This window comes from Copadichromis virginalis, linkage group LG18, assembly GCF_057382275.1.
Source record: "Copadichromis virginalis isolate Kocher_CV1m ecotype Utaka linkage group LG18, C_Virginalis_male_GT1.1, whole genome shotgun sequence".
Classification (NCBI taxonomy): Eukaryota; Metazoa; Chordata; class Actinopteri; order Cichliformes; family Cichlidae; genus Copadichromis; species Copadichromis virginalis.
This window is the reverse complement of record NC_140635.1, coordinates 17,522,009-17,549,790: the sequence shown is the minus strand read 5'-3', so window position 1 is coordinate 17,549,790 and position 27,782 is coordinate 17,522,009. Positions and strand designations below refer to the sequence as shown.

At 38.8% G+C, this 27,782-nt stretch overlaps 1 protein-coding gene across 6 annotated transcripts in view; it reads right to left on the bottom strand.

Annotated features, from left to right (window-relative positions):
- The window catches only part of st18 (ST18 C2H2C-type zinc finger transcription factor), a 41,289-nt gene extending 15,330 nt beyond the window's left edge, over window positions 1-25,959 (bottom strand). For 3 of the 6 annotated variants that reach the window (XM_085439984.1, XM_085439982.1, XM_085439986.1), the window contains exons 1-6: window positions 25,872-25,959; window positions 24,674-24,854; window positions 6,600-6,715; window positions 3,478-3,529; window positions 2,594-2,624; window positions 2,228-2,415 (exon numbers count right to left, since the gene is read on the bottom strand). In XM_085439984.1, coding sequence (XP_085296110.1) covers window positions 2,228-2,415; window positions 2,594-2,624; window positions 3,478-3,529; window positions 6,600-6,715; window positions 24,674-24,854; window positions 25,872-25,925 — 622 coding nt within the window. In that variant the 5' untranslated portion in view covers window positions 25,926-25,959. The remainder of the gene's footprint in view (window positions 1-2,227; window positions 2,416-2,593; window positions 2,625-3,477; window positions 3,530-6,599; window positions 6,716-24,673; window positions 24,855-25,871) is intronic. The other 3 variants (XM_085439987.1, XM_085439981.1, XM_085439985.1) reach the window with 3 other exon arrangements.
- Between the last annotated feature and the right edge of the window lie 1,823 nt (window positions 25,960-27,782).

Here is a 27,782-nt window from a genome sequence, read left to right as displayed (position 1 = left end):
GTTAGGGTTATCCCTCAAAATGCATCTGAGACAACGTTTTATTAACGCCACTGATCATATTAAGTCATGGTCAGTGATTAACAATGGAAAGCTATCATCTGGATTGATTCAACAAAATCTCTCTTGATCCTCGAAAATCATACAAACTTATGCGCTATTAAAGCTCTTTGGACTGTGAGGGGTTTTACTTTCAGTAGGCTGCACGGGAAGTCTATATCCTCTTAAGTAGCCACACATTAGAGGCCAAACCAAAAAGTAGGATTCAATAGATTGAGAAGATAGATAGAGATGGATTGTGAGAATCAGATCACACAGTGCAGAGGACGGTACAGATACAGGCATTATCAGACAGCTGCGACTCATTAATGGGAGCGACACAAAAACCTAATCCTTGCCAAAACAGCTTTAAAAAACGACAGAAATTATGTGGCACTAATGAAAAAAAAAAGCTAAATATACGATTTCCTGCATTGTTAAGTGCACATGTCTGGTTTGACATGTCTGTGCTTTTACATGCATTTTTGCTCAGGCGACATTACGGTGTGTTACTATCTGTTCCCTGCTGTGAAAAATATTTCGAAAGAGGCATCTAAAGACAAACCCTGTTGAATGAAAAATTAAAGCCAGTTACACATATTTACATTTATGAGGCAAGCAACAAGGGTTTTGTTTTTCATCCAGATGGACTCCCAGGCCTGACACAGCCGCATACAGTCAGACAAGCACACAGACATCCACACACACAAACACACGTATATATATGCACACACACACACATACACAGCAGTGCAATGAAAAAAGGAAAGACACGGAGGAAAAAAACTTGGATCCCTCCGGTGGTTTGTGTGTTGGAACAGGTGAACAGTTTGTACTCCAGAATAGCCATTACCAGCACTCTGCAGCAGGGCTGCAGTTGGCTGGAGTTGAACACAGTGTGGCTCAACCAAACGAGAGGCTTATTTTTCTCCCTTTTTGTTAAAATGCAGATATGACCAGCTCCCTTCTGCAAAAATTCTTACTGCCTCCAGTCCACTTTTCCAATTTTTGTTTTTACCACAGGAAAATAGCCCCCACATCTGACAATCACAGCAAAATATGTTCTGAATATGTTTATCAATATTCGTGTTCTTTTGACACATTCAGATTTTTTTTAGTTTTTAAAAAAATTCTGGCTTGATTTTGTTTTGTTTTAGTGAATATCAGGTTCAAATAAGGGGAAAAAAATATATAAAGCAGTCAATCAATGATAAATAGAAAAAGTATCTGGAATACACAACAACAAAAGGAAACACTGGTGATGCACAGTGAATAACTTAGATAATTGTAATGTAATATGAACCCAGGAAACAAATAAATTCCATTTCCAATGAATCCACACAATTTAGTGAGCTACTCTCCTGGTCCATTTAACTACACACATGTGTACTATAATGAGCTGTAGACATTATGCCTAATTATGTATTAGACTGTGTTAGAGGGCCTAACAAAAGCTTTTGAAAGGGACAATTACGTTTGTTGCTTAGTTACATCGTTAAAAATATACCAAATCAGTGCAGATTATAGTGGGCGAGAATGCACATGTACACCACGAGCATTGTTGCCAAAATGCACAAAATTCAATTTATTAGGAAAAAAGAAAACATTTTTGCTTGTGAGAAGGACGGCGGCATAAGTGAAAATCAACAATTTTTAACTGCTGCAGATGAAGTGTCCCTGCGGGTAAGTAAAAAAAAAAAAACAAGAAAAAGAAATAAAACAAAAAAAAAGAGAGTAAAACAGCGGAACGCCAGCCAAGCAGCGGTGACAGCTCATCTGTTTTTCACAAAAGGCAACTTCAATAAAAATTTTGTAGAAAAGAATGGAGGAAGTTTAATTTAAATCAAAGTGAACTGGTGCACGCCTCCATTCAGTTTCTCATTCTATGGATTCAATTGATTTGGACTGGCTATTGAAAAAGGACAGATGAGGGGTCTGAAATTTGGCCTCATCAAAAGAGGGTAAAGCCACGCCAAAAATATCATGGCAGATCAGCTGTCAAAACTTCAATTTGTGGATGTGAGACACAACTAATGTGGACCCAGCAGTGTAGTCTTTCACTTCCACTGCACAATGACTGCGGCTGCTGGCTGATGGTAGAGGGAGGGAAATATGAATGCAACAGATGGGATTTTAAAATTCAGCGTCAATTGTTCATCAAAACAGACAAAACAACAGGACATCTGTTTACCTGCTGGAGTGTCAATGTTCCTCAGCTCTTCTTTGTCCTGTGGCGGTGCCAGGTCCTCACTCTCCTCTTCACATGCCTCGCTGGGGCTGTAGTGGCGGGGCTTCATCAGCAGGGACTTTCTCTTGTTGATGGGGGCACCCTGCACCCCTTCCTGAGCACTCCTCTTCCTCGCCATGGACCCATATGGGCTGGAGGGGAACAAGGGAATAGAGGAAAAACCCAGCAGGGTCAGCGGAGGCCTCAGTTGGCCTATTTTAAACTTCAGACTACAGTTTTTTTTTAGCAATCACATCTAAGATTTGGGAAGAACGTGATTCCTTTCTGGCTTAAAGGCGAAAATGTGCGCGCACTTCATAAAATGCTTACCTGTGAGTCTCAGTGATGGAGTCAGCCAGCCCTGTGAAAAATAAAGGCCAAGAAATAACAGATAAAAAAAAGTTGTGTTTACATTTCCACTGCAGCAGCACAGCATCTGTCAACATGTTTTTCATCTAAGGGTTTAAGGCAACTGACTACTTTTGGGCTATTAGTCACGAAATTTTACAACATACTGTAAATATTTGTTTTGTAGATAATGTTTTAGGGGTGATACCACATGGGCTACCCGCGCTTTATCCAAGCTTTTAGCATAGATTTTTTACTCCCTTTTACAATGCCATCGGGTATAATCAGCATAAGGATGTAGAAGTGGTCTCTTCATTGATCTGAAAAGCTTTTCATTCAGTCTGCTCATTCTCTGGGAAACCAACAGTAGCTCATCTTTTGACAGTGTTGACAACATGATCTAAAAGGGTAAATCAATTTTCCCAGAGGCCTGCATAAATCTCATTCACAAGTTCTACCCCTACTCCCATGAAGCACGACCAATAATAACACTTTTCATGAATTTTCCCAGTTGTAGTAATAGCTCCAGCGTGAGCAGGAAGGCCTCAGAGGCCCTGAACACTTGCATAATGACATATCCAGTCTAGAGGTTTTCAATCACACAATATATACACACTCCTTAACTAATTTGAGCCAGTGTTCCAATTTAATGAAGTTATTCCCCTCTGAATAATGAAATGGCGGTGCAGTGCTCTTCAGACCGGTAAGATAATACATAAAATTGACAGTTATAAAGTTGGATTGTTGAACTGATACCCCTAGCCCATGGTGATAAGTGGAATGCGTGTGTGTGTGTGCGTGCATATCTGTGTATGTGTGTGTGTGCACATATTTAAAAGCAAACTAAACGTGAAAGCTGCACTCACCTGTGTTACTGTCACATGTTTTCAAGGTTTGCTCCTCACCTTCAGAATCCATCTGCAATAAACCATTAAATGTACAGATGAGCAACTAAAAGAGCCTTTTTAATCCATTTAATGTGTATTAATTAAATTCTCTTAAATTACAAAAGGCTTAAATACTTAATAGATTAATGTGCTTTTTTTTTTTTTGCCTTGTTTGGCAGGTAAGCAGGGTAACCAGAGCCACTGAGCCTCAAAATCTTTTTTTTTTTTTTTTGCGGGGGGGCAACATCACAAAGAGCTCTAAAAACACCAGTAATATGCAAACACATAAAGTATAATGCCAGGAAAAAAAGTTTCAAAGGTGAGTAAAAATGTAATGACACTAAATAATGACATTAAAGTACGGACAGCACCTCAGAGAGTGTGTTTAGACAAAAATAGTTGCTAAAATCCATCCACTCTCGCTGGCTGTTGCTTGTGGGTCCCAAATAAAACCTATTAAACATAATTATTCCAGGCTGATGGTGGCGTATAGTGGTCACAGGCCAGTGAAATCTGTGAGTCATAGGATATGCTGTTACTTTTCCCTGGTAATGGGAAACATGACTCCTCTCTCTCGTTTGCTGTTGTGATTGAAGGCACTGACCTGTCATACATTTATAATAGGGGAGCAGGTGTGGCAGTGATGGACCTTAATTTCCTTTAATAAACCTTTTATGTGCCACACTCTTAATGCCACGCCGGGCCCTCAGAGGTCCTGCTCATAATAGGTTCATTACTTTTGATTACTAGAGCCTATTGAGACAAACAACTCCCAAACACTATAGATTACATTCTGTAAAAATGAATGTACCTCATTAGTTTGTAACACTTTTCCACACAGACATGCTTTAACATTTTGTATAAATGTGTTGCTCTGAAGGCAAAATGTTGGTCTTGCATCATGCAACCTGAGATTATAACATGGACATTAATCAAAGTTCAAATGATGTTATCAGTGCACTGAAATATCACAGCTGACTCATAATGTTACCAGGGTGTTTTTCCCCCCCTTTCTTTATGTGACATTTTAGATGTGCCTATCTTATGTAAATATTTACATAACTTTCTTATATTATTTTATAGTATCTACATTTTCTCTGATCAGTCAAGAGTATTGTGTGTTATGTACGTGAAGTAAGCAAGCTTCATGACATTAATGATTATATTAATAGGAATAATAAGAATAATAGATGGTAAGTATTGTGAGCCTAACCAGTAAAAACAATTTTGATATAAATAGTTTTAGTGGCTGTTTTGTATATTTAACTAGAGCTTCTTTCTCAATCAATCAGTTTCACGTATAGAAGTCTGAGTCTGTTTGTGAGCGCTGCTCCGAAATGGAGACACACAGGCATTTCTGACGCACTGTTAGCAGTCGTCGTGACACAGTACAGTTTGTATCAAATCCATATAACAAGGAGTGACACGTAACAATAAAACAAGGAAGGCCTTGTTAGGTATCTGTGGTTTCCTAACAGGTATTCCTGGCATGGCAACAACATGGGTAAACATGTGATGTGGAGTGTTTACAAAAGCAGAACAAATAGATACAATCAGGGTCAAATGGGAGCTTTTATTGACATCCCCTAAACAATCTGGCTAAAATCATTATGTAAGTTACCTTTTCATTTTTTTTCTCCTATGACAGTTCTTCTCGTTAGTGGATTATACATTTTACAGGGTGACTTGTGATGGTGTACAGGGTAATAATAATAATCTATATCAAACCTCCACATATGGCATTTATAAACAACATTTTGCACATTTATGTAATTTATCATTTATATTTGTCAGGAAGTACAGCCCCAAACCCTCTACACTCACAAAGACAGACAGGTGTAATAATGTCTTGTCTGTACTGAGAGGAAAAGTCACAATTGTTCACAAACATCTTATGTTAGCAAACATAGACTGTCCTTAAAAATGTTAAAGGGACAGGTTAATATAAAATTTTACCGCTGGAATTTAAAATATGCATATTTTTACTGTATAATATTCTAATTCTAACATATTAACCACCGTAATTATCTGCTAAAAATCAAATTAATTGGTCAGTGATATTCAGTCGAACCAAGTTAAATAAATATAATTTGTTTAAGTTATTCTGCTGATCTTAAATTCATGAAAAAATCCACTTTGTAAAAATTGTAAAGTAGGTGGTGAGACTTTTTTTTCAGATTTTCAAGGTGTGCAAGTCAGAAAAAGTTTAGATCACTGATCTAAATCTAAAAATAAAAATCTATAAAGAAAGATAAATATATAGAGAGTTATATCACACACACACGCACGCACGCACGCACACACACACACACACACACTCACACACACGCACACACACACGCACGCACGCACGCACGCACGCACACACACACACACACACTCACACACACGCACACACACACACACACACACACACACACACACACACATATATATATTTTTTCTTTCTTTTTTTAATTTCTTCCAACGGTGCACACAATATAGAGGAATAAATGGGATTGCTGTAAATGCACTCAGATTAGAACAGAATATAGGAAAGAATAACGACAACAGTAAATTTTAAAGCTTAATAAGCTTTTACTGTATTTATATTTTGTCTATATGAAGTCACTGATTTATCTTTACTGATATATTTGTGAGTTCCACACCTACACACTAAAAAGCAGCACAAAAAGGAAAAGAGCAAGTGATCAACATTTTGCATACTTTAATGTTGGTGAAACACTAGTGTGTCTTTAAAGTCCTTGCACTGAAATAGTGCTGAGTAAATCTCTCTCTAAACTTTCTACTAGGCTACAAATCCAGTTGAGACAACCTGACATATAAAAGGCAATCATCACTTAACAAAAAGCGGATTCAGCAATAGCCTGTAAAGAGTATAGTATCTGCCAGCCACCCACAGCCCTGCATAAGTAAAAACCAATCTCACTTTATGATCACCGTGGTCAAAGGGGCAGTGGCACTCCACCACTTAGCATGCTACTTATCCAAAACACTGTTACACAAGCATTTATCCCTTTCTGTCCCTAACAAAACTTATTTTTTACTTTGTGTTTACACTCTAGGCTCTGTCTGTGCCACGTCTGTGACAGATTATTTACCTTTGATTGTAGTTTCCCAAGCACTCTGTAGACTAAGATGCCAGATCCACACTGTTCACCCTGGTCGATGATTTCACGCTTGTTATCTTTCAGGAAATGATCATGTAATTCATTATCTATGAAGAAAAAATAAAGACATAAGTACAAGTTTAAAATCTTACCCCACAATCTGTAACTTTTTCACATATCCCAAAACCAACTTTTGGAGGGTTTGTATTCATAAATTTTTAAATTGTTGTGTGAACATGAACATGTATTCAGAAAACAGGTGGAAAGAGCATATTAACATCTCACATGGAATAAGGAACACGATGCAAATTGATTGCTTGACAGGGATCAAATTGCTTGCTTCTAATTAATACAAAACATCCAAGAGGGAAAACAAGGATGAACACAATGAGTACATTAAGCCTCTTCACTTCACAGATCTTATTATGGAATTATTTATTTCTGTTAGCTTTGAAAAAAAGAAAAAAACATCTTCTTAATTATAGCTCACAGAGCGTTTCCCCGGAAAAACAAAACTGGGGGGAAAAGTAGGGGGGTGGGGGTTATTCACTCAGTTTCATTAGCATATGAAAAAGACTCACTACTATTCGGGCTTGTTCGTCATCTGCTGAATCATATTTATGCCCCCCGCACACACACACACACACACACACACACACACACACACACACACACACACACACACACACACACACACACACACACACACCCCAAGTCCAACATAAATAATGCTTCTCAGAGGATGGTTTCCCTGCGTCTAGGGCAGATTTCTCAGGGGGAAAGGAGGCAGCCTGATGCTGAGGGTCCATGAGATTTTCTATGTGTTAATCTGGCTGCTAGCTGTCCTTGAGCCCAGCCCATTCCCCCCTAACCCCATCTGCTAGCATTCCCACCACAGAGGAGAGAATGGGCTGCGACTGGGGATAGAAAAAGAGAGAGACCTTCCCAGTCCAGCAATCATGAATAACCATTGCCTCGCACCATTATCAGAGAGGCTGGATCCAAGCTGAGATGGTGGAGAGCAAATGTCTGTAAAACACCCCAACGCTCCTGACGTTACTCAAACCGCACTCTCGCATTTTGTTGTAAGTGATGCTATTATTATTATTTTCAAATAATGCCTTATTAATACTGTGCAGCTGCTGTGGATATTCATCACTGACCTTGAGTCTTTGTGTCCCCTTGTTCCCAGCTTATCCGTGCACTTGGGACGCTCTCGTGTAATTAACGCAGACATTATTGTGATGGAGTAAAAAAAAAAAAAAAAAACTCTGAGCAGATACCTCATCTTGAAACCAATAAAGCGGGCCAGAGTAGCAAAGTAAGATTCTGGAGACCATAAAATTAATTACATTATTTACATTTCCTTTAGATAGGGGGGTACAGGCGAGATGATAGAGGCAAATGAGATTACACAAAATAAGATTTCAAAATGTCAGTGCTGCACACTCAACCAACCAACCAACTGTTATGATTAGATTACTCTTTTAATATAATTACTGTCTAAGGCTGTGCGTGTGTGGAAACAATGCATACATAAAACACAGGAGCAGCGTCTTAACTGATTCCCATCCTTTTCTCCGCGAGTCTTTTTCTCTTAACCTTTCTTCAACAGTATCATTTTGAATTATAGGGAACGGATGGGTGCTCTGTGCAAGGTCACTGTCTGGTGTGTACTCCCCCCCCCCCCTCCTCCCATCGCTCCCTGTTTTTGTTTCCTCTTCCAGAAGCACACTGAGTGAAGGGTTAAAACTGGAATGGATTTAATTATGGAATGAATGGAATTATAATGCGCCTGCAGCAAGTTTTCCTCCTTATTTATTAAAGCAGCTGATGGGCCAGGTTTGATGAGCCACTTCTGGCATAATTGAGTCATCACACAAAGAGGGTTCCTCGCATTCAGAGTGGTTTTATCAGCAGCAAACAGACCTGATTACTGGCAATTACACTCTGATCTAGGGGAAGGAGAAAAAAAGGGTAAATGTGCGGGGTAACTTCTGTGTTTATAGTTTACCCCGGGAATAATTTTCACATTAATTTTACATGCTAAGTGTTTTCTGTTTGTGTATAATAAAGAGTGAACGGCAGGCGATAGCACCTTTTACTTTCATATTTTCTTGTAATGAATTTCTGCGAGGAAATTGTGAACTGATCTCAGTTCATACTGACCCTATAGGAGGTTTGAGAACCAGCCAGACATACAGCCTGCCTAGCTGAAGCTAAAGGGTGAGCTACCTGCTTGGAAAGTGATCCCATCATCTCTGTAGAAGCAGGTAAAACTGTATGCACAGCTAAAATGACAGATTTTGTTGTTGTTGTTTTTTAATTATGTCAGATGGAAAATGGATAAACTTCTGTTCAAAGCGACTTTTTATGTCTTTTTGAGAGATTTCCATGAACACAAGAAAAAATATGTAATTTAGAAGGTGAAGTGATCATAATTTTTAGAAGTGCAATTTATAGGTTTGTTTTTTTTTAACATTTCACAATGTGTAATTGTCAGTTACCTTCATGGTAAAATTGACAGTTTATCAACACTTCACGGCGCTGGCAGATTTGCTCTGTTCATAATATTATTACATATTTTCACCTGAATCTAGGGACAAAAGAGGATGAACAGTCTTGCATTTCCCCTTATATTAACAAAAAAATATTTTGCACAACTCTACTTTAAGAGCTCAGAAAAAGAAAAGTATTAGGCTTTTTTACATGTGCAGTATGTATGTGCAAAAAAATACTGTATCTTAAAAAAGAAAGAATCTGCCAGCAATTTATGAGCATTCCTCTGTGTAATGGAGGTTTCTGGATTCATGCAGACACAGTCAAAATCTTGAAGTCAACTGCGATTTCAGATATAACAGCCTCACAGCTACCCTGACGGCCAAGCAAAGTGTTTGTGCCTTTTGCCAAAGAGTACTTTTATAGAGAAGCGTATTGGCATCTTATCACTTCTCCAAGACAGAGATGCTTCAATAAAAGAACACAGCTCACAGAATTCTTAACAGACAATTAGGAGCCTGGCTAGCCACTAACGCTTCAATGATTTGTTATGATGGCATAACTACAGGGGAAACTTGTTATTGGACAGAGTTAGCAAGAGTCCCATAAAAGAGTCAGATGGTGACACCTTTGCCGAGGTGATTTATGAATCTTGTAATCGCTTTCCAAAGTCATCCCAAAGCCTTCCCTCTAAATTGAGTTCATCTGGAGCCGGACCACACAGAGGCACCAAGTCCAGATTGTTTCTTCTGACATCAAAGAGCCAATTTTTGTTTTTGACCAAATTTCTGCTGCTTTTAGTTCCCTCATCGTATGAAAGGCTAGATGATATGCTATTTTATTTGTGAATTTCAATCCAATTACGGACACCAAAATATTGAGACAAATAAAATTAGTATCTCCTTTCACTGCACTATCCATCAATAGGATAATAAATGGAGCGGCAAACAATTCATCCATTGGCAAGTCTCCAGCCTGCCAAACCGCTCTCATGTTAGTTTGAATCTTTGAATTCTGTCATGTACATGGTTTTTCAAACCTGTCTAATTTGGGGACAGGTGTTTGGGGAGAGAGAAGTTCCAGCCCCGGTGTAACAATGAGCAGAGTAATCCTGCTCATTGTTCCTGCCCAAGGAGCCCCTTTCATGAAGGAGGTTGCATGAATGCTACCAGGTGGTCTGCAATTTGGAGAAACGTAGTAACCGTTCCAGCTAATCCCCCGTCACAAAAGGCAGGTCTCCGGCGCTCTGGGCCTCTCCGGGGCAGAGGGAAAAGTTTACCTTGAACACATAGTGTCTGAAAGGAGTCAGGACTCGAGCAGTGATTCCTAATCAGATTGCGCTCAAGTGAACAGCTCGCATGGCAGCTGTAGTTTTCCCAGGGTTAATTACCTTTCACTGCTCTCTCTAAATGAGTCAGCTGTTCCTGTCATTAAACAACTCCACTCTATCTCTGCTCCTCTGTCCTCCTCACACATGTGCACAAGTGCACACGGGTGTGCACGGTCACGCACACACTGACACTGCGCCACACGCACACGGACATGCCCCTTTGTTTTTCTTACCCATTATATTTAGTGCATTGTGTACGGTGATCAAAGAGTGTTAAAACATTATTTAGATATTAAAGTGACTTTGGTCGAACTGCAAGTCAGTCGTGGCCACAGAAATGGAGGTTGCTGTATTTTTATTTATGCTATGGATGTTTATGCAGATAGAAGGCAGTAGTCCCAACACACCTCCCCTACCCTGCTGAGGAAAAATAAGACCAATCTGTCAAGGTCTTATTCTAAACAGACCCTTTAGTATTAATTGAGCACATATAGGAAGCAAACATGGTCACATATGCGCACACACAAACACGAGCATACGTACATACACAGAAACATGCGGATACACATACATGCACACACAGAGACAGAGTCCAGCTCTGTAATAGTTGTGCTGTCATCAATTCTGAACAATCTGTCTACTCACTGGGCTCAGTGGCTCAGGATGTTGGGGGAGTTTTAAGTGATTTTTGCCACTGTATGGTAAAATCCCTCGGCCACCTGGATTACAAACTCTAGTCCTTTAACTCATGCCAGTATAAATCCGTGTTAACTCGGATTTACCTCTGGCATATGAATTCTCAATCTGCGTAAGCTTTGTTTGGAATGAGTCGAACATAAGTATTTCATGCAGTAAGGATGCCCAGTGGTGAATTCCTATTTCTGTGAAACACACACTGGGACACAGTTCAGGACTAAATCAGTCATCAGAACAACTAGAAAAGCCTGAAGCTGTGCTTTAGTACGGTCAAAAGGTGAGACCCGTATGGCCGCTCGCATCCAGGTGGAAGTGTGCAGTGCTGCACTGTGAAATCCACATAACCATGGTGAGAGATATAAACTCAGAGCTGTACACTGTGGTCAAGAGTTTAATCAGATTCCTCACTCCAAGCTTTTGCTTTGCTTATTGTCAGGCAAACATTATTTGCTCAGTTGTTCAAACACAAGTCCTGGTCTGCTACCAAAGCGATCATGATAAAATAAAATATGGCATGAGCAGCCTGGAGGATCTAAATTAAGTATTATCCAATATCCATACAATCTCTCGCACTCACACACACACACAGACTTCTGGGATAGCAGAGTTAAGCCAGACTATTTTGTACTTAAAAGGTTAGCAGGGCTGTTTTGTGAGTTTGATCCACGCTTGCCAAATCAGCAGATGGTCCATGAATATGATTATATGCATCAATAAAAGGAGTAATCTTTAACAAAATGTAAATTTGACTTAAGTCCAGGGTTTAATATACAAGATGGACTTTCACCCACTTCCCAGCCTGACAGAAGAGCACGATAAGCTAATGCACTTCAAATTTCGTATTACAGCAGCCACTACTGACGCTGCCTGCTACTATTGTGAAGATCAAAATAAGGAGTCGGAGGAAAGGTAAACGATATCTGCACGGCGCTCAGATGTGCGTGTTTGCACTGAAACGTCCGTTCACTTTGAACGAGCTAAGCAGTAAAGCAGTCGATACCAACCGAGCCTCTCTCGTGCTGTCCTGCCTCTTTTTTACGTTAAACACTCAATGCATTTTAGGCAAAACCGAGCAAAACAACAACATTAAGATATCTGACCATCGCAAAAATAAATGAACCATTATATGTATAAACATCTCTGATGACTGAGAACCTTCACAGATATAAACATCTCTATTTTTTCGTGAATAACAACCAAGTCATAGCTCCGATGTAAACTAACATAAAGTTCAAGCAGCCTTGTGGCGAATGGAAAGAGACGAAAAAAAAAGTTTGAGCAGGAATTGAGAAGTTAAGAATGGTGAAGTGAAATGTGGTGATCTTACTCTGAGCCACATAAAACAGCATCACTGTTATTGACCCGGCCATGAATCTACTTATCTGAGCCCGAGGCTTACACAGCATATCGCATCCTCACACAGCCACAATCACTTGTCTTCTGCATCTAAATGCACTCGTGTTAACATGTCCGACAGGGCAGAATCGCGAGCTCGACTTACCATGCCCCCTTTAGCCTTTGTTTTGCATCTCTCGGGGACATCGGGGAGGTAGACGGAGCAGAAGGATACCGAGGTGGGGTACAGGGTAGTCCAGAGTCTCGCTGCTGAGGAGAGTGTGTTTGGTTGGGGTTTGTGTGTGTGTATGTGTGTGTGTTGTGTGTGCGTGCGTGTGTGCAGGGACACTGTGATATTCACCCGAAACGCTAAGCTTTTTCCCCCCTCTTTTTTTGTAGCCTTTGTGTCATTCACTTAACAACCAATCTCATTAGCTGCTGGGCTACAATGGTCTGAATTATTTTCTGTATAAATACACCACATGGTGATCTTCAAGGTAAGACCTCTGAAGGTCTTTTTCTAAACCAAAGAAAGGTAGATAGCCCATAAATAAATAAATAAATAAATACAAAAATATATAAAATAATTAATAAAATGGGGAAAAAATGGATAATAAAAATAAACTGAAATAATTAAACGCAAGAGTCATTTAGAGTGGTTTTACTGTAACAAAAGTGAATGATGATACTTGACGGTATACATACAGTATGCATTAGAATTTGTGCTCCAACTTAAAGGGGGGGAAAAAACTTAAGAGGACTGTCGAGATTAATTATATGACCATAGTTGAATAAAAAAGAAATAGATGTCTTAAAACTGGGTACAGCTTTAGTTATTTAACACTTCGCTTGCTGGTGTGTTGTTGCCGAACCCTGAATGCATGTAAAATGTAACTATTGTAAGTACTTGAAGTCATGACAGCTGTCTATAAGCATCAGGGACATGTCTATTGGCCAACTTGACCCTTGTTAGAAAACAAAACAAATACAAAAAAGAGAATACTGCAGCCTGGGACTGCCGAGCCGGGTCACTGGAGATTTTCCAGACAAACGCCGCACAGGGGAGGGGAGGGGAGGGGAGGAAGAATAAAAAGGACAGGCTCAGAATCTCATTTTAACAGACCGCACACAATCTGGGCTCCCACAGAACTATCTCTGCCTGACCGCTTTCTATTTATCCCTTATCAGTGTTTACCAACCGCTAGTTTTCTTTCATTCACACTGTGAGGCAGTTCTCTTACTATCAGTCAACAGCTGACACCGTGGAACAGCCTCAAAGGCAAGAGGAAGGGATCAAAACTAAACCAAAGCTGTTTAAACAATACAACAGAGGAAATAAATTCATAAATCCTAATTCTTCCCAACCCACAAGGGTATAAGCAGATCCTTTATAGTTAGGCCAACAAACAAAACCACAGCCAATGAGGTACATTACAATCAAGGTAAATTCTGAAATATATTTAGAAGGGAAAAAAAAAGAAGGAAAGAAAGGCATTTAAAAAAAATCCCATGTAGTAATAATTGGGAACATTTCATAGTCTTGCCCCTGTCAGGCAAATATATGTATTCACTTAAACCTCCTTTTTTTCTCTTGTCTTTTATTGTCTTTTCAGGAAAATCCCACCTGATTCAACATTAACGTTTTTAGATCATTTTATTGTATGCTACCAACAAGCTTAAAAACATGTGTGACATTATAAGCAGCTCCAAATATTTTATTAAGATTTGGAATAAATGCCCAGTTACAGTGCTTTGGTTAGAATCATTCCACTTTTAAAGCACCAATCAGTAAAAATACAGCTCAAACCTGTTTTAATTTATATAACATAAATTGCCTTTATCAGTAATTATGCACAACTCATTAAATATTATAATATTGACTTTATTACTGGCTCAATTTGAATCAATGCAATATCACCTCTTTTAATTTAAGGGACATATTTCCACTGTGACAAACTGTGGCTTTTTACATTTATAAAAGAGCATATTTAAACAATACTTTCAGACTGCAGGCAAATTATATTCAAATGTTCAGAGAAATAAATAATAATATTGAAAGGTACTGTTAACACTGTTGCTTTACATTTTTCTCCAGCAGGACAAACAAACATCACTGTTTTTTTCTGGAATACTCTTCAAAAGTTAAGTAATTAATTACATTTATCCTTTCACCAGCTGCTCAACAGCAGATGGATCATTTCTGAGACCTTGTTGAATTAAATCCACATAATTCATTTTCCTGGATTAACTAACTGAAAGTTTGAGCAGTGGAAAAACAGGTAACACATTGTGTATTCGTCTGAAATGTATTTTATACTTGACAATGTGAAGACCCGACGGCAATTTGTTTATAATTAAGACAAGCTCTTCGTGTTTTTTTAAAGGAGGCCAGAAGTTAAATAACATTCATTTAGTTGTGTGCTAAATACATGAAAATAGGTACAAAACAAATTTGCCATCACGGTCATTTAAAGTGTATTTCAGCTATGTGAATGGGTTTGTGAATCCAGTTTTGTTGAGCAGCAGGTACCATGGACAGTTCCTGGAGGCAAACAGAGGTTACGTTAATGTGTTGTGTAGCAACTAACTTCCCTGTGCTTTGAAGAGGAGGGTGTGGAGCAGAGAGGAATAATGCCTCTTACTTATCACTGCTTTAGCACACAGCCCTACCACAGACTCTGCTGCTTTTATAATTAAAACAAAGTGTGGAGGTGCAACTTTGTAACTTCGCTCTCCTCATATGTTTTAATCTCTGTATAACGGGGCAAACTTTTCAAAGGATTACTCAGATGTGTTACACAATACTGTATCATCTGATGTCTTTTTCATGTTTATTAAGAGATGAGTGCTGCCTGTCATGAGATGATGACAAAACTTATGATCAAATGGAGACAAACAGGCACAATGACAAGTGGCATTTAATATATTTTACCACTGAGTCATATCAGTGGGAATTCTTCTAATGTAACAATGACAGAAAGAATCATTTCCCTCACAAAAATAAAAATCACTGGCAAATATAAGAGATTTAGTTTACATTTATATAAGTTGTATAGAAATACTGAAGTATTTAGCTTATATCATTTAGATTTTTTTTTGCTGAAAAAAAGAGAAATAATATTCACGTTTTAATAATTCATACACTAATCTACTCTTGACTCTCATTTAAAAGAAAATGCTCCTTAAATTAAAAAAAAAATAAAATAAATGAAAAAACAGGGATCAGCTTGAAGATGGGTCATACAAGCAGATTCTGAGGCATTAGTGTGCTCCAACTTACTAGTAAATGATGAACTTTTCCAACCAGCATCCATCCTCTTAAATCAATAGTTGCTCTGGAGACTGTTGAGTGCTTTGACCCCTTACAATTTGGTCAAAGCTAAGTCTTGCCCACGTCTACCACAAAAGTTCGCTAGTGGACTGTGTTACTGTCTCACTACATTTGGCATTAGCATATAGTTTTGTAACTTTGCCACAGTTATGATGCAAATGATAACATAAATTCAAAACAGACTGTAGTGCTTCGGCCCTGTGAATTTGTCTAAATCTGAGATTTGTCCTCAGACAATAACACAAAAGCTGATTTGTGGATTTTTTTTTTTTTTTTGTCAAACTATGATCACTATTAACATATCTTTTTCAGACTTGTAATACAAATTACAGAAAGCCAGGACAGGATGCAATAAAATACTTGACTGACTGCTCAAACACGTTATTGGAACACAGAGTCAATGTTTAAGTGCATTAGGCTCAGTGGTCTTGTATGTACAGCTGTCACTGTCAAAGCCACAGGCAACCTGACAATGCTTTGTCTCTACACACAATACGAACATGTGTTATTCCTAAGACAAGCTTATACTCTACACAAATGCTGCGAACTTAATCTAGGTAGACAGTATCTCATGCTATCTGGATGATCAAAAATAGGTCATGCCTCTCAAAAAGCAGTTTGAGCCATTTAATCTCCTCTCAAACTGTCTGAAACCTGGACAGAAGCTGCGCTCGCTTTCCAGCAAAGATTTTAAGAACACTGATTTGTATCAGGAAAGCAGTGTTCATGTTCATCTGTGCAACATTTTCTACAACAAACACTCCCTGACACAGTTAAAAACAACTGCCAGCACAATTCTTTTTCACATAGTCATGCAAATTCTGGACGAGGCGAGTTCCGCAGCCGAGTAAAAAAAAATCAAAATTCAAAAATCTAAGTGTAAATCTAAATAAGTTTCTAACACTTGTGCGTTTCAGCTGCTGCTTTGGATCGCACAGGACAGCATCTAACAGCGTGAGCTAAAAGCCTTGTCGTTCACATTTGCGATACAGCATATCACTGATGACAAATGCTGACCAAACTGACAGTATATTAAATAAAAAGAACTTTGACACCAACCTAGTGCTGTGATCCAAAAAGTTTGATTTTCTCCCAGTCTCTTGATAGCTTAGCTGGTGCTGTGGCTTTGAAAGGTAGTCCCCAGGAATATGACATACTGTGCCTTTGACAGCCTCGAGATAAGCACCTGCGTTCGGGTCCCTTTTTACGTCACACCTCCCCATTCACAGCCCTTCAACATGATGCACATTTGCACATCAACAGCCACCAACCCCCCTCCTCGCTCTACTCCCACATCCGCAAAACACACAAACAGGCACACAAGAAGGCAGATGCGCGCACTGGGCTCTACTCATGCGCGCGTACTCTCACACAGACACACACGCAGGCACCACAGATTTGTGTGCGCTTACTGAGGATGCAGCCTACATGCAGGCAAACACACATGTGGACACATATACACTCACGGTGCACTCACAGATGATTTATTCCTTTTTCTTTTTTTTAACTCCTTCATCCAGACTTATTCATATATTGATCCTCATTTTATGTGTTTAAAAAAACAAAAAACTTTCCCTTGGTTTGTCATAAGACCAGGGCATATGCCCTCCCAAGCTCCTCATACATCACTCATCATGCAAATGAGAGGGAATGTCACTCCTCAGCAGCAGATGGCCAGGGATGATAACAATGGCTGAACAGACCAGTTTCAATGTCTGCGACTTTATCGCTACGGCAACAACAAAAATAGATGATATGAAATCCTTGTCTGTTAATTTGATTCTCCTCCTTTTTAGTGTTTGTACCTGTCAGCCTGTTTCGTTTCTCTTGGACCATTTCAATGTAAAAGCTTTGTCTGAGGTTTTTCTGTCATCAGAAGTCTGCCTATCACTAAAAGGCACAGACCTGGAAATGATTTTTGGTGACTACGGAAAGCTGCTGCCTAGCAGTTATTCAAGTAATTAGGTGTAATTCCTCCCTGTAGTCCATGTTAGCCTCCTGAGTTAGCTCATGCGTTCGACAGGCCTGGATAGAGACAGGGAAGAATAAAAGAAGAAAGGGGCCCCGAGAAATCACAAATGCAGCTTTTCAAACCACCACCACCACCCCCCAGCCAAAGTGATGTCACCCTGCATCCTGCTGACTCCTGTTCATACAAGCCCCCATAGCAGAGAGTAAACAGTGGAAGCATTTAGCAAACAGGGCCAGATTACAATGACAAAGGCAACCACACTTCTGGGTGGAGCCTGGGGCGAGGGGGGCAAAAGAGGGGGGTGGGTTGGTGAGGCTCAGGATTTAAAATAAGTGATACCCATGAGGGGGCCCCCCCTCAAGATCCAAGCCTAGCCCTTCCCCAGCTGATGGTAGGGGCCACCCAAACACGCTTATCTGATGGTGATGTCCCCCCAGTCCCCGGGGACTGACGTGTGAACACAATATGTAATAATAATGAATTTTCAGTTCTTTTTCCTGTGATTTGTGCATTTGGTTATGCAAGGCTGGGGACTTGAGGATGGAGAATATCATTACTTAAGGTTTGGCAGTTGATCATCACCTTGTTTAATGCCTCATTTGAAAGTCTAATTTCTAACTGTCTTCAAGAGCCAATTCATGGTACACTGTGAAAGAGACATACAAAGAGAGCAGACATGCTCTGTTTTACCCTCTTTTTTCCACAATTTGTACCTGATAATCGTACAAATATATGAAAGTAAAGGATCATCTATGTAAGCATCTCATCACATGGCATGTTCTCTCATTCCTGATGTAGACAATCTCACTGTGAGGCCATGGCAAGCTTGTTCTAAGGGATGATTATTTCATGTCCACGACCAGACATCAGCTTTGTTTGAAGAAAACACAAAAACAATCAACTCGTGTTAAGCAGTCCCGGCAAATTGTGAGAGCATATTGAAGACCGCGCAACAACACCATTTACGAAAATGTAACATTTTCTTTTGCCCATAACATCTGTTCGGATCTCGAAAAAGAGAGAACTCATTCAGAGGCAACATGCAACATAAACTAGTGTTTTGTCAAGCTATTTCATCAACTGAAAATGTGGGCATAACTGGAGAGAGCTGATGGAGAAATGAAAGAGGAGTGGGTTGGACAAAATTACATGTCAAACAAGGGTTCACATTTAAAAAGTCCTGCTCATATTTGTAGAAAGTGTTTGATTGCATTTAGAAAGGTATTACAATGGGTCACATCTGTGTCTAAAAGCTTTTTGCATTCTGCTGCAAATTATGTAAGCAAAGTGAAGTGTCACAGCACCCTGTTGTTTTGAGCACTATACCTTCCTCCTGTGAAACCTACACAAATATGTTTAACTGAATTCTTCTAATGTACTGCAGGATCAAAATGTCAGCGGTATAACTTCAACAAACCCCCTCACTCAACACCCCGCCCTGTAATTTCAACAAAGCAACACGACTAATTTTGCGTGGCAGCCCGTACAGCCAAACAACAATGCATATTCACTGTCCCATTGAATGTGATAGACACGTAGAAATCTATATTGAACTGTGGTTAATTTCGGCTGTAATGCTTCAAGCTCGGTCTAAAATGACACAAATGGTATTTCTTGGTGGTACTGAACCCTCATTGTGCAACCACTTGATGCCGCTTGTTCATCGCCACAAAGTCACATAAAAGGACTGAATTAAATTTTAAATTAATTATTTGCATATGCAAATATGGGTAACCAAACATAAGTACATGTTGTTGATATGGCTCCAGGATGTAGAACTATCTTTATGTTAATGTCAACAGACAGGGAATATTCTTTTGAAAATACAGTGCATTTTTCATGGGGATCATTATCTACACTGCATGTCAGTGTGTCTCAGTTAAAGGAAATGATTAGATTACTTCCCAGCAATCCCCTTTTGGGCGATTTATGTGTGACCGTGGGCAACCTTACAATATGTTTATTCAGTGTCCTTTGAAGAGACTTCAATAACATTTGGAATGTTTTGTGAACAAATGTAGGTTGGTTTTATTTATCTCTTCATTGAACCAATGCCTTTGGAGCTACTGTAGGGCCACGGTTATATTTGAGTTTGAAAAAGTTTCTCCAAACTTGATAAATCCTCCTCTAGTAGGGTGTGAAATACTCTTTTTAATGAACTAATACAAATTACTCTGTAGCCAAATTTCTGTTTTTTAAAAAAGAAACAGGTGACCAAACTTTTGAGGTGAAAAGGGTTATAGGTGAGCTTGTATGTCACTTGCAAATGTTTACTGAAACTACATAGGAAGAAATGTTGTTTAACATAATTACAGTGGCATTAGCATCCATACATCCAGTACATTCAAAATGAAAAGGAGCTTTTATTATTAGCTTTGCATTTATCTGACTGATGAATTAACCAAAGAGCCAAACTTTAAGGTTTGTATGGCAGAAAAGCTGCACACGGGATCATAAAATCCAGAAACCACGGTGATTATTAAGACTGCATCACAATTCTAATTGATTCCATTTTATTTTATGTTTTATATGGCATAGCTCACAATTTGCTATTTACCAAGACGTTTTACCATTGTAAGCTTAAGCCCAAACAATGTAAAAGTGAGAACACAAAGAGTCCACAATTATCTATATAATGTATTTAGCAATTTCAGTGAAAAGCCTCATTAGTCAGCGATTGTTTGTCCTCTTTCTCTTTTTCCCATGTTGATCAGATTTTACAAAACGGGGCAGGTAATCAAGCAAACATTATTTTCACATCTATAAAGTGCAGTCATAGAAACAAAATAATAACAAAATAAGAGTTTGGTTTAAATATATTTACATCTATAAGTATCAGTGGCAACAATCACAACTGGTTCTTACATTTACCAGCCTAAACTGAGAGTGTCTGATTGGTTACATTTAATAAATCAGCACTTGATTGGTCAGTCGATGTCTTCTTTTTCAAAGGCCTGTAGACTCACTTTGTTGTGTCATTGAGAGGTTAGGTCCAGATATGAGTGCCCATCTTTTTCACTCAGGCAGGCAGACAATGAAGCAGACACGCCTATAAATGGCGAGATAGGAGCTTGGATGTTCAGCCAAAAACGAGCATCTACACAATGGTAACAGGTGTGTATAATGCATGCTTTGATAATGACCTTGGTGGCTGTAATAGTATGTCTAGACACAACTAACAAGAGGCATTTGTGTCTGGTCTCAGAAGTCCTAGAGGTGCTCCGTAGCAAGATCCTAAGGATAAGATATTCATTAGAGATTGTTGGTCATTAAAACTAAAGGAAAAATGTGTCAGATGTATGTAGGCTACTAAAATAAAAGATTTTTTTCCATGACACTGGAAAAATTAGGTATCAGAAAAGTTTACTTTATCACTCAACAAAATATTTGCAGGGCTGTTTGCATAATAAGCTAAAATCATCTTGAGTATTCAGAGATATGCACTTGAATAAATAGAAAAAAAAACTCCATTAATGTGGATGGCTTGCAATTTTTGATTGCGCCAGATACAGGAAGCTTGCTGACATGAACGAAAATGCAAATGCCCTTTGAGCAAAACAAAGAAATTGATTATGAAGTAAGTTTCTACAGCACAAGTAGCTGGCTTTGAGTGATTAATGGGGGTGGGTCATTGATTTCCTTTTGTTTAGATCTTGGTTAACTTTCTGGAGACACAATTATAATTTGTTTCCAAACAATAAATCCAATCTAGCTTGAGCAAATTAAATTTCCCTATGGCCTCTTCTGCGTCATTTTACATCTGAAATGGATTGTTATCAAAAGGCATTGCATGTAAATGTCTGCTGTTTCTGTTTATATTTGTTACATTTTTGATTAGATATTGTTTTTCTCGGTATACTGGAAGGTGAGCACTTCCTAAGATTAGAAAGAGCTGTTTACAGAGATCTGCATGACTTGTCAGCTACAGTGCCAGGGGTTAATCCCCCAGTTCTCTCTTCAGTAGCTGTTTGTAACACATATCAAGATTTCTGATATCAAATCTATCTAAGTTGTAAGAGAAATGTTGTTCATCTGTTGTCTGAAACATGCTAAAACGTTTTGTATTCACTGAATGAGCACACTTATATTAGCTTTGCTAAAGGTTGGGGAAATATGTTTGAGATATTGCGGCACAATTTACTTGCAGCATATTTACAAGTCAAATTGGAGTGTTACTGACTACTTTATTTAAAGGCTTTTGCCATATTCTTCAGCTTTACAACTTTGAAAACTTCCACAGATCCAGACATTTATACTTCCTGATTTCTCGCATCATCTCTCCAAGATAGTGATAATACGATTTCTGTGTTTTTCGCTGTTGAGAAACAAACTGGATTATGAACAGATCACTACATAAACAGCTTTCTAAAAGGAGGCAGCTATTTTAAAAAAGGCTGAAGAAATGCAAAGAGGGATTTAAATTTTAATTTGAATTTATTCCAGCAAGTGAAAGGTTCTTTTGAGAGGGGATTTCAGCAAAGATGATGGTATTTAAAAGTGATAAACAAGCATCTAAACCTCCAGTGGAAAACAGTCATTCTGCTTCTTTCTAGTGTAGGGGAGGAATTGGGCTTGCTATGGTCACATCCAAAAAATAAGAATAAGTAATAGTAGTAATTAAAATGTAAATAAATGGGATCCGTGGAGATATTTCAACTGATTTCTCTCATAAATTGTGCAATTAACATTTTGTCTTGACACACCTTGCGACTCCGGATGTAAAGCTATATGTCCTCAGGTGCAAATTCATGTTCTCCGTGTACTTGGCATCGCATACTTTTTACTGTATTGGATGCTTAAAAAATCATTCACACTTATCACATGAAATTTAAATCCTGTGCCTCAACATGACAGAGGAACACCAGGCAAAGTTCAAATATAAATGCTTTACAAATTAGAATTTGCTTTTAATTAAGGATTGTGGCTGTGCGGTTTGAGGCAGTATCTGAAAAAAATCTAGGGATATTTTTTTCTTCTTCTTTTTTTGGTGAATGACTCACTCTGGGCAGTGACATATCACATTTGGCTGACAAAGAATGATTAACCAAGGCTGTCATCTATTATATATATAATATATGGATTATAATGCTGTGACTGGATTTCAAGTGTTTCTATTCTCTACCGGATGACCACTAAACTTAAGCACAGAAACCTATGCCACACAAGAAAGACAAAGAGTTACATCATTTTGTTGAAGAGTTAATCCGATCACGGACAGTGTGTGTGCATTTGCTATCTTCGGAAAATGCCAGCAAAGGCGCTAAGTAAACCTATTTTACAAGACTCCCTCACAAGGATACAGTGCCAGTATCGGGATAAAATTTCACACAGCGGCATGGCTCAGTCACATAACCTAAGCAGGCTTAGGAAAAATGGAACACTACAAAGTATTGCACTTTCTTCTGCTCGTATGTCTGTTGCAGAATACAAAATGCTCAGATGCATGATGTGAGTTTGAGCATGAAAGCCAAAGAGAACTAATGGCTGAATAGCATGTAGATACTGTTGTTAATGCTCCGAGTTGTTTAAAATGGTAGATTATGGAAGTGTGCACCTGGCATTCTGCAGGCTAGCCTGGCAACACTCCTCCCTTATAATTATAATGAACACACTGTAATTCAGGGTTGAGGCTGAAATACGAATGATGTCCTCTGAGACAGCTTGTTTTAATGGTTATGCAGAAGAGTTCCTAGAAGTGCAGATGGCAGATGCAGTGCCTTTGAAGCTATTTACAGATTGTACACTACAAGGTATGGAAAGACCCATAGTGTGAAGCCATATTGCTTTTTTGTGCTCCTCAATTAGATATTGTGTTGGCTGTATACTAATAAAGCACTAATAAAAGCTTAAGATGTGATTTTGAATATTTAGAGCAATACTGATAGAGCACGTTAGATATCATGGCTACAAAAGCTTGGTAATGCCTGCACGGCCTGTGTGTTTCTTTCAAATTCTTAGTTTGACCACATAGGGGTGCATTTGCTCAAAACGTGGGTCCTCATGCAGTCCTTCATTACAGAGTTTTGGAAAGCTGGTATCTATTTTTTATTTTTTGGGTAGATGAAACTCCATAATACTGCATGTAAACACTCAGTGTATGGGAGATAATATGCTGCAATCAAGATAAGCGAAACCAAAAGAGCCCATATGGACACTTTCTGCTGTCCATTTAGACACTTTAACTTGAAAATATTGTCCACGTTTATAATTTTAACACAAATAATGACTGCCTATTTTAAAGTAAAATGTCGGTACCTGTTTGCATTGAAAATATTCAACCAGTGTATTTTCCCCCCCCATGTAGCCCATACTTAATGTATCTCTCTCCCTGGCACAGTCCCAATCCTTTATAAAAGAGTGTGGAGCTTTTGAATCAGTCCACTGCTGTGATACAAGAGCAGGTATTGAAACAACAAAAATGTTAACTCCAAGAAAAAGTTTTGCCGCATTAAAGTCACACAGGAGCCGCATTAGCATGTGAAAAGAATAAACAGGAGCATTCTCAGTTACACACTCCACCTGGCTGCTAACCAGCGTCCTTGTCAGAAGTCCACCCACCGCACTGGCTAACACTGAAAGACCTCCTGGGGACCGCAGTGACCATTCACTCGGTTCTCTCTTTTTCCCATGCACCTGTGACTGTTTTTGTGTTTGCTATTTTTTGCTTTGTCTTTTTCTGGCAACACTGTATCATCGGAGACACACTTTCCCTCAAAAGGAATTCTCTTGCCCAACAATGTGGTTTGTTTGTTCACCGGATATGGCAGGCCAGAGAGTCAAATGAAAAAAAAAACACACACAAAAAAACCCAAGTCACTGCAGTAATAATTAAAATTGCCACAAGAAAAACAAGTGGATAGACACATTAGTATGAATAGACTAGAAATAAGAAAATAGTGTACTTTTACCAACTGGTTTCTTGCCGAGTTGGGGGGCTTCACAGGTGCAGTTGGAAAGGCTCTTCTCCTTACTCTCCTCGGACGGCTCATCCGGCTTCTCCATGGTCCTGGACCTTAGAGAGCTGCTTTTCCATTTTCCAAAGGACTTTGCCACAATCGCTTTGTCCGCTCCTTTCATTGTTTTCTGTAAAACACATTTACAGCATGACTTCCCAGGTTTATCCCTCTTGTGAGCCATCTGCCCCCTTTTTTGGCTCTCAATAAACCTGGGCTCATCTTTTCCAAACCCAAAGTAAGAGAGAATTAGGGCATTGTGTGCATATGCATTCTCTTAAGCATTCCAGAAAATTTCCTGATTGCCCTGGCATCTTTTGTAGAGAGAGCGCTTGGACATTGTTTTTCTCCTGACATTTTGCAATCCTGTGTGGAGAGAGTCGTACTGATTGAAACAGTATAAAACAATACTTTGCAAAGTACCCACACAGTAAACAGTAGATGGAAGCTGAAAAAAAAACCAAACAAACATGTTTTCATATTTAATCCAACTTAAAGGAAATAAAAATAGCACATTATGCCCTAATTGAGTGCTGTACAGTCCACAAATACTATTACAAGGCCGATCAGGATTAGCAGTGGAACATACCTAGTTATCTATTTCTGAGTGCCAAGACTGCTAGCAGTGGGCAACTAAATTTCAAAAGCTGGCAAATCCAGTTGTCTCCTAAATACAGAAAGTACTTAAATCCAGAGCTAACAGAAGAAAAAGACGGATAAAGGGTGCTCTGCATATCACCGAAAAGCTTGTGCACTTTTCAGAATCACTGGCTAGGTTAAACAAATATGCTAAGTAGAGATCAAAACAATCCTTTGATCTGCAGCCTAGTTTCCAGAGGAATGGCTTGGCTGTTGTTGTAAATAACTTGTATAAATCTATATACCATTTGCCTTCAGGTAATATCAAAAGTGCCAGGGATTCACAGGCAAATACCTTGTGGTTAGGAAATAGATCAGATAAAAGCATATAAATATTTCAGCAACACTGCACTCTGTCATTTCCTGTATTACAGCAGAGCTTTTTTAACCCCATATGATCGTGTTACTTACTTTGTTCTATCACAGAGAAATGAGTGAGAAAATAAACTGCATACGAAAATGACTTTCTACTCCTTTCTATTTGATAGTTTTTAAAAAATGTTCCTACCTTCAGCATGCCATTCAGGTCAAACACAGTGTAAAACATTGTGCTAAACTTCATACAAAAGAGGCTTGAAGAATCAGAATGCAGAAGCTATGCAACTTGCTGACTAACTTTGCCCTGTGTTTTGATCGAGCACACAAAGAAAAACGCTGTCCATTCAAAACAGACAGCATAACTCTTTTCAGAGAGGGGGGACCGTGAACAAACGAGGCCATGTCCTGTGCTGCAGTCAGTTTCCCATCAGGCCTGCACAGTGCACGGTGAGGGCCACAGGGACTGGGACCGGCTGACACCACACTCACAGCCAACAGAACAACTTTTGTGCGCACTATCGTCCTTTGGAGACTTTTTTTTTCTGTCACCCAAAATTGGACAACCAGGCTTTTTGGTTTATAGCTTGCTCTACCTCATTGCCCTCAGACTGCTGACAAATTTAAAAAGCAAAAAACTGTCTGGTAAAAAATTTGATTTTAAGATTATATTCTTTAAAGAATATAATATGATTGACATTAAAAAATAAAACATGTTGCAAAGCTAAAAACTCGCAAATTGTGGGTGAACAGAAATTCTGATGCTATTCGACTTATTCAGACTTACTATTTGTGAGCAGACAAATTTCACCAGAGCTCTTTTAAGCAGCGCTCTTACCAGGGTAACTAGACTGGTTGAATAAAAATTGAGAAAAATGAAGCAAGGCTTAAAACATTTTTAATTGCTGGTAGCATGAATACAGCAACTAGGTAGGGGGCACTTAAACACCAAGTTAAACTAGCCAGCACAGCAGGCAACGTTCACAGACTGAGATGCTTGGGTAACTGATGTACTATCAAAAGTATGTTTGGAAGGTAACAGACAACAAGTTAAGGGATAAGGATGTTTTAAATGGCCTGTGCTGAAACTGATACGCTTTTTCTGACGAGGGGCTGAGAAAAGCATTATATCTACACAAAGATGAACAACCCTGGACTTTTCTGTATCATGTAACCTACTGTAACGTGTCTGTAACATGTAGCCTACATGTTCTGTGGAATGCTGTATAAACTATAAATAAAAGTAGAATATAATTGTATGCATATCACTGACACCCTGTATTATTATTATTAATATTAGAAATAGTGCAAAGACAGCAATTTTAGTGAAGTTAGAAGCTGGCAGGCATAAGGACAACGCTGGAAAAGTTAAACAAAAAGCACCCGGGTTAATTAGGTTTTTTAATACTCCGACATGGAGTATTAAAAAACACATTCTAGAGAGCATGGGTTTTTCTGTACTTCACATGGTGAGCTATAGCTATTTCAGCAGATAGTTCAATTTAAAAATAATTTTTGAGGGTCACTGATCTTTGAGCCCTGAGATAGCTGCTTTAAAAATGGACATTATTCTGTAGTAGAGATCAGTCAAGAGCTCAAAAACACTGAAAACAGAAAGCACACTTAGTCCCCGCATCCACAAATACAAGTTAGTCAGAAAGTCCAACATCTACAAAAAAACAAACAAACATATAAACAACATGTACGTGGGTTAACTCGCACATGTGAAGGCACCATTAATGCCGTACGTCTTTTTCAGGGAAGGCCTTGCTAATATCAGCAAAACAATGTCCATCTAACCCTGTACAAAACATGACGCTGTGGTAATTTATTCAGGCTAGCTCACCTGCACTCAAGATCTGTCCCTCACTGAAAGAAACATTATAAAATGAAAAATATAACACTGAAAGTCCTGAACTGTTGAGCTGCTGAAATACTGCAAGTACAGGAAAACATTTGCTTTAAAGACTACAGCAGTTGGTCTCCTCATTTGCCAAACACAGTGTTGTTAAAAGGAGAGATGATGCAACCCAGCAGTAAACATGCCCCTGTTCATGCTCTCTTTTTTAAGGGTTTGTCTTAGTACTCTTATGGTGTACTTTCT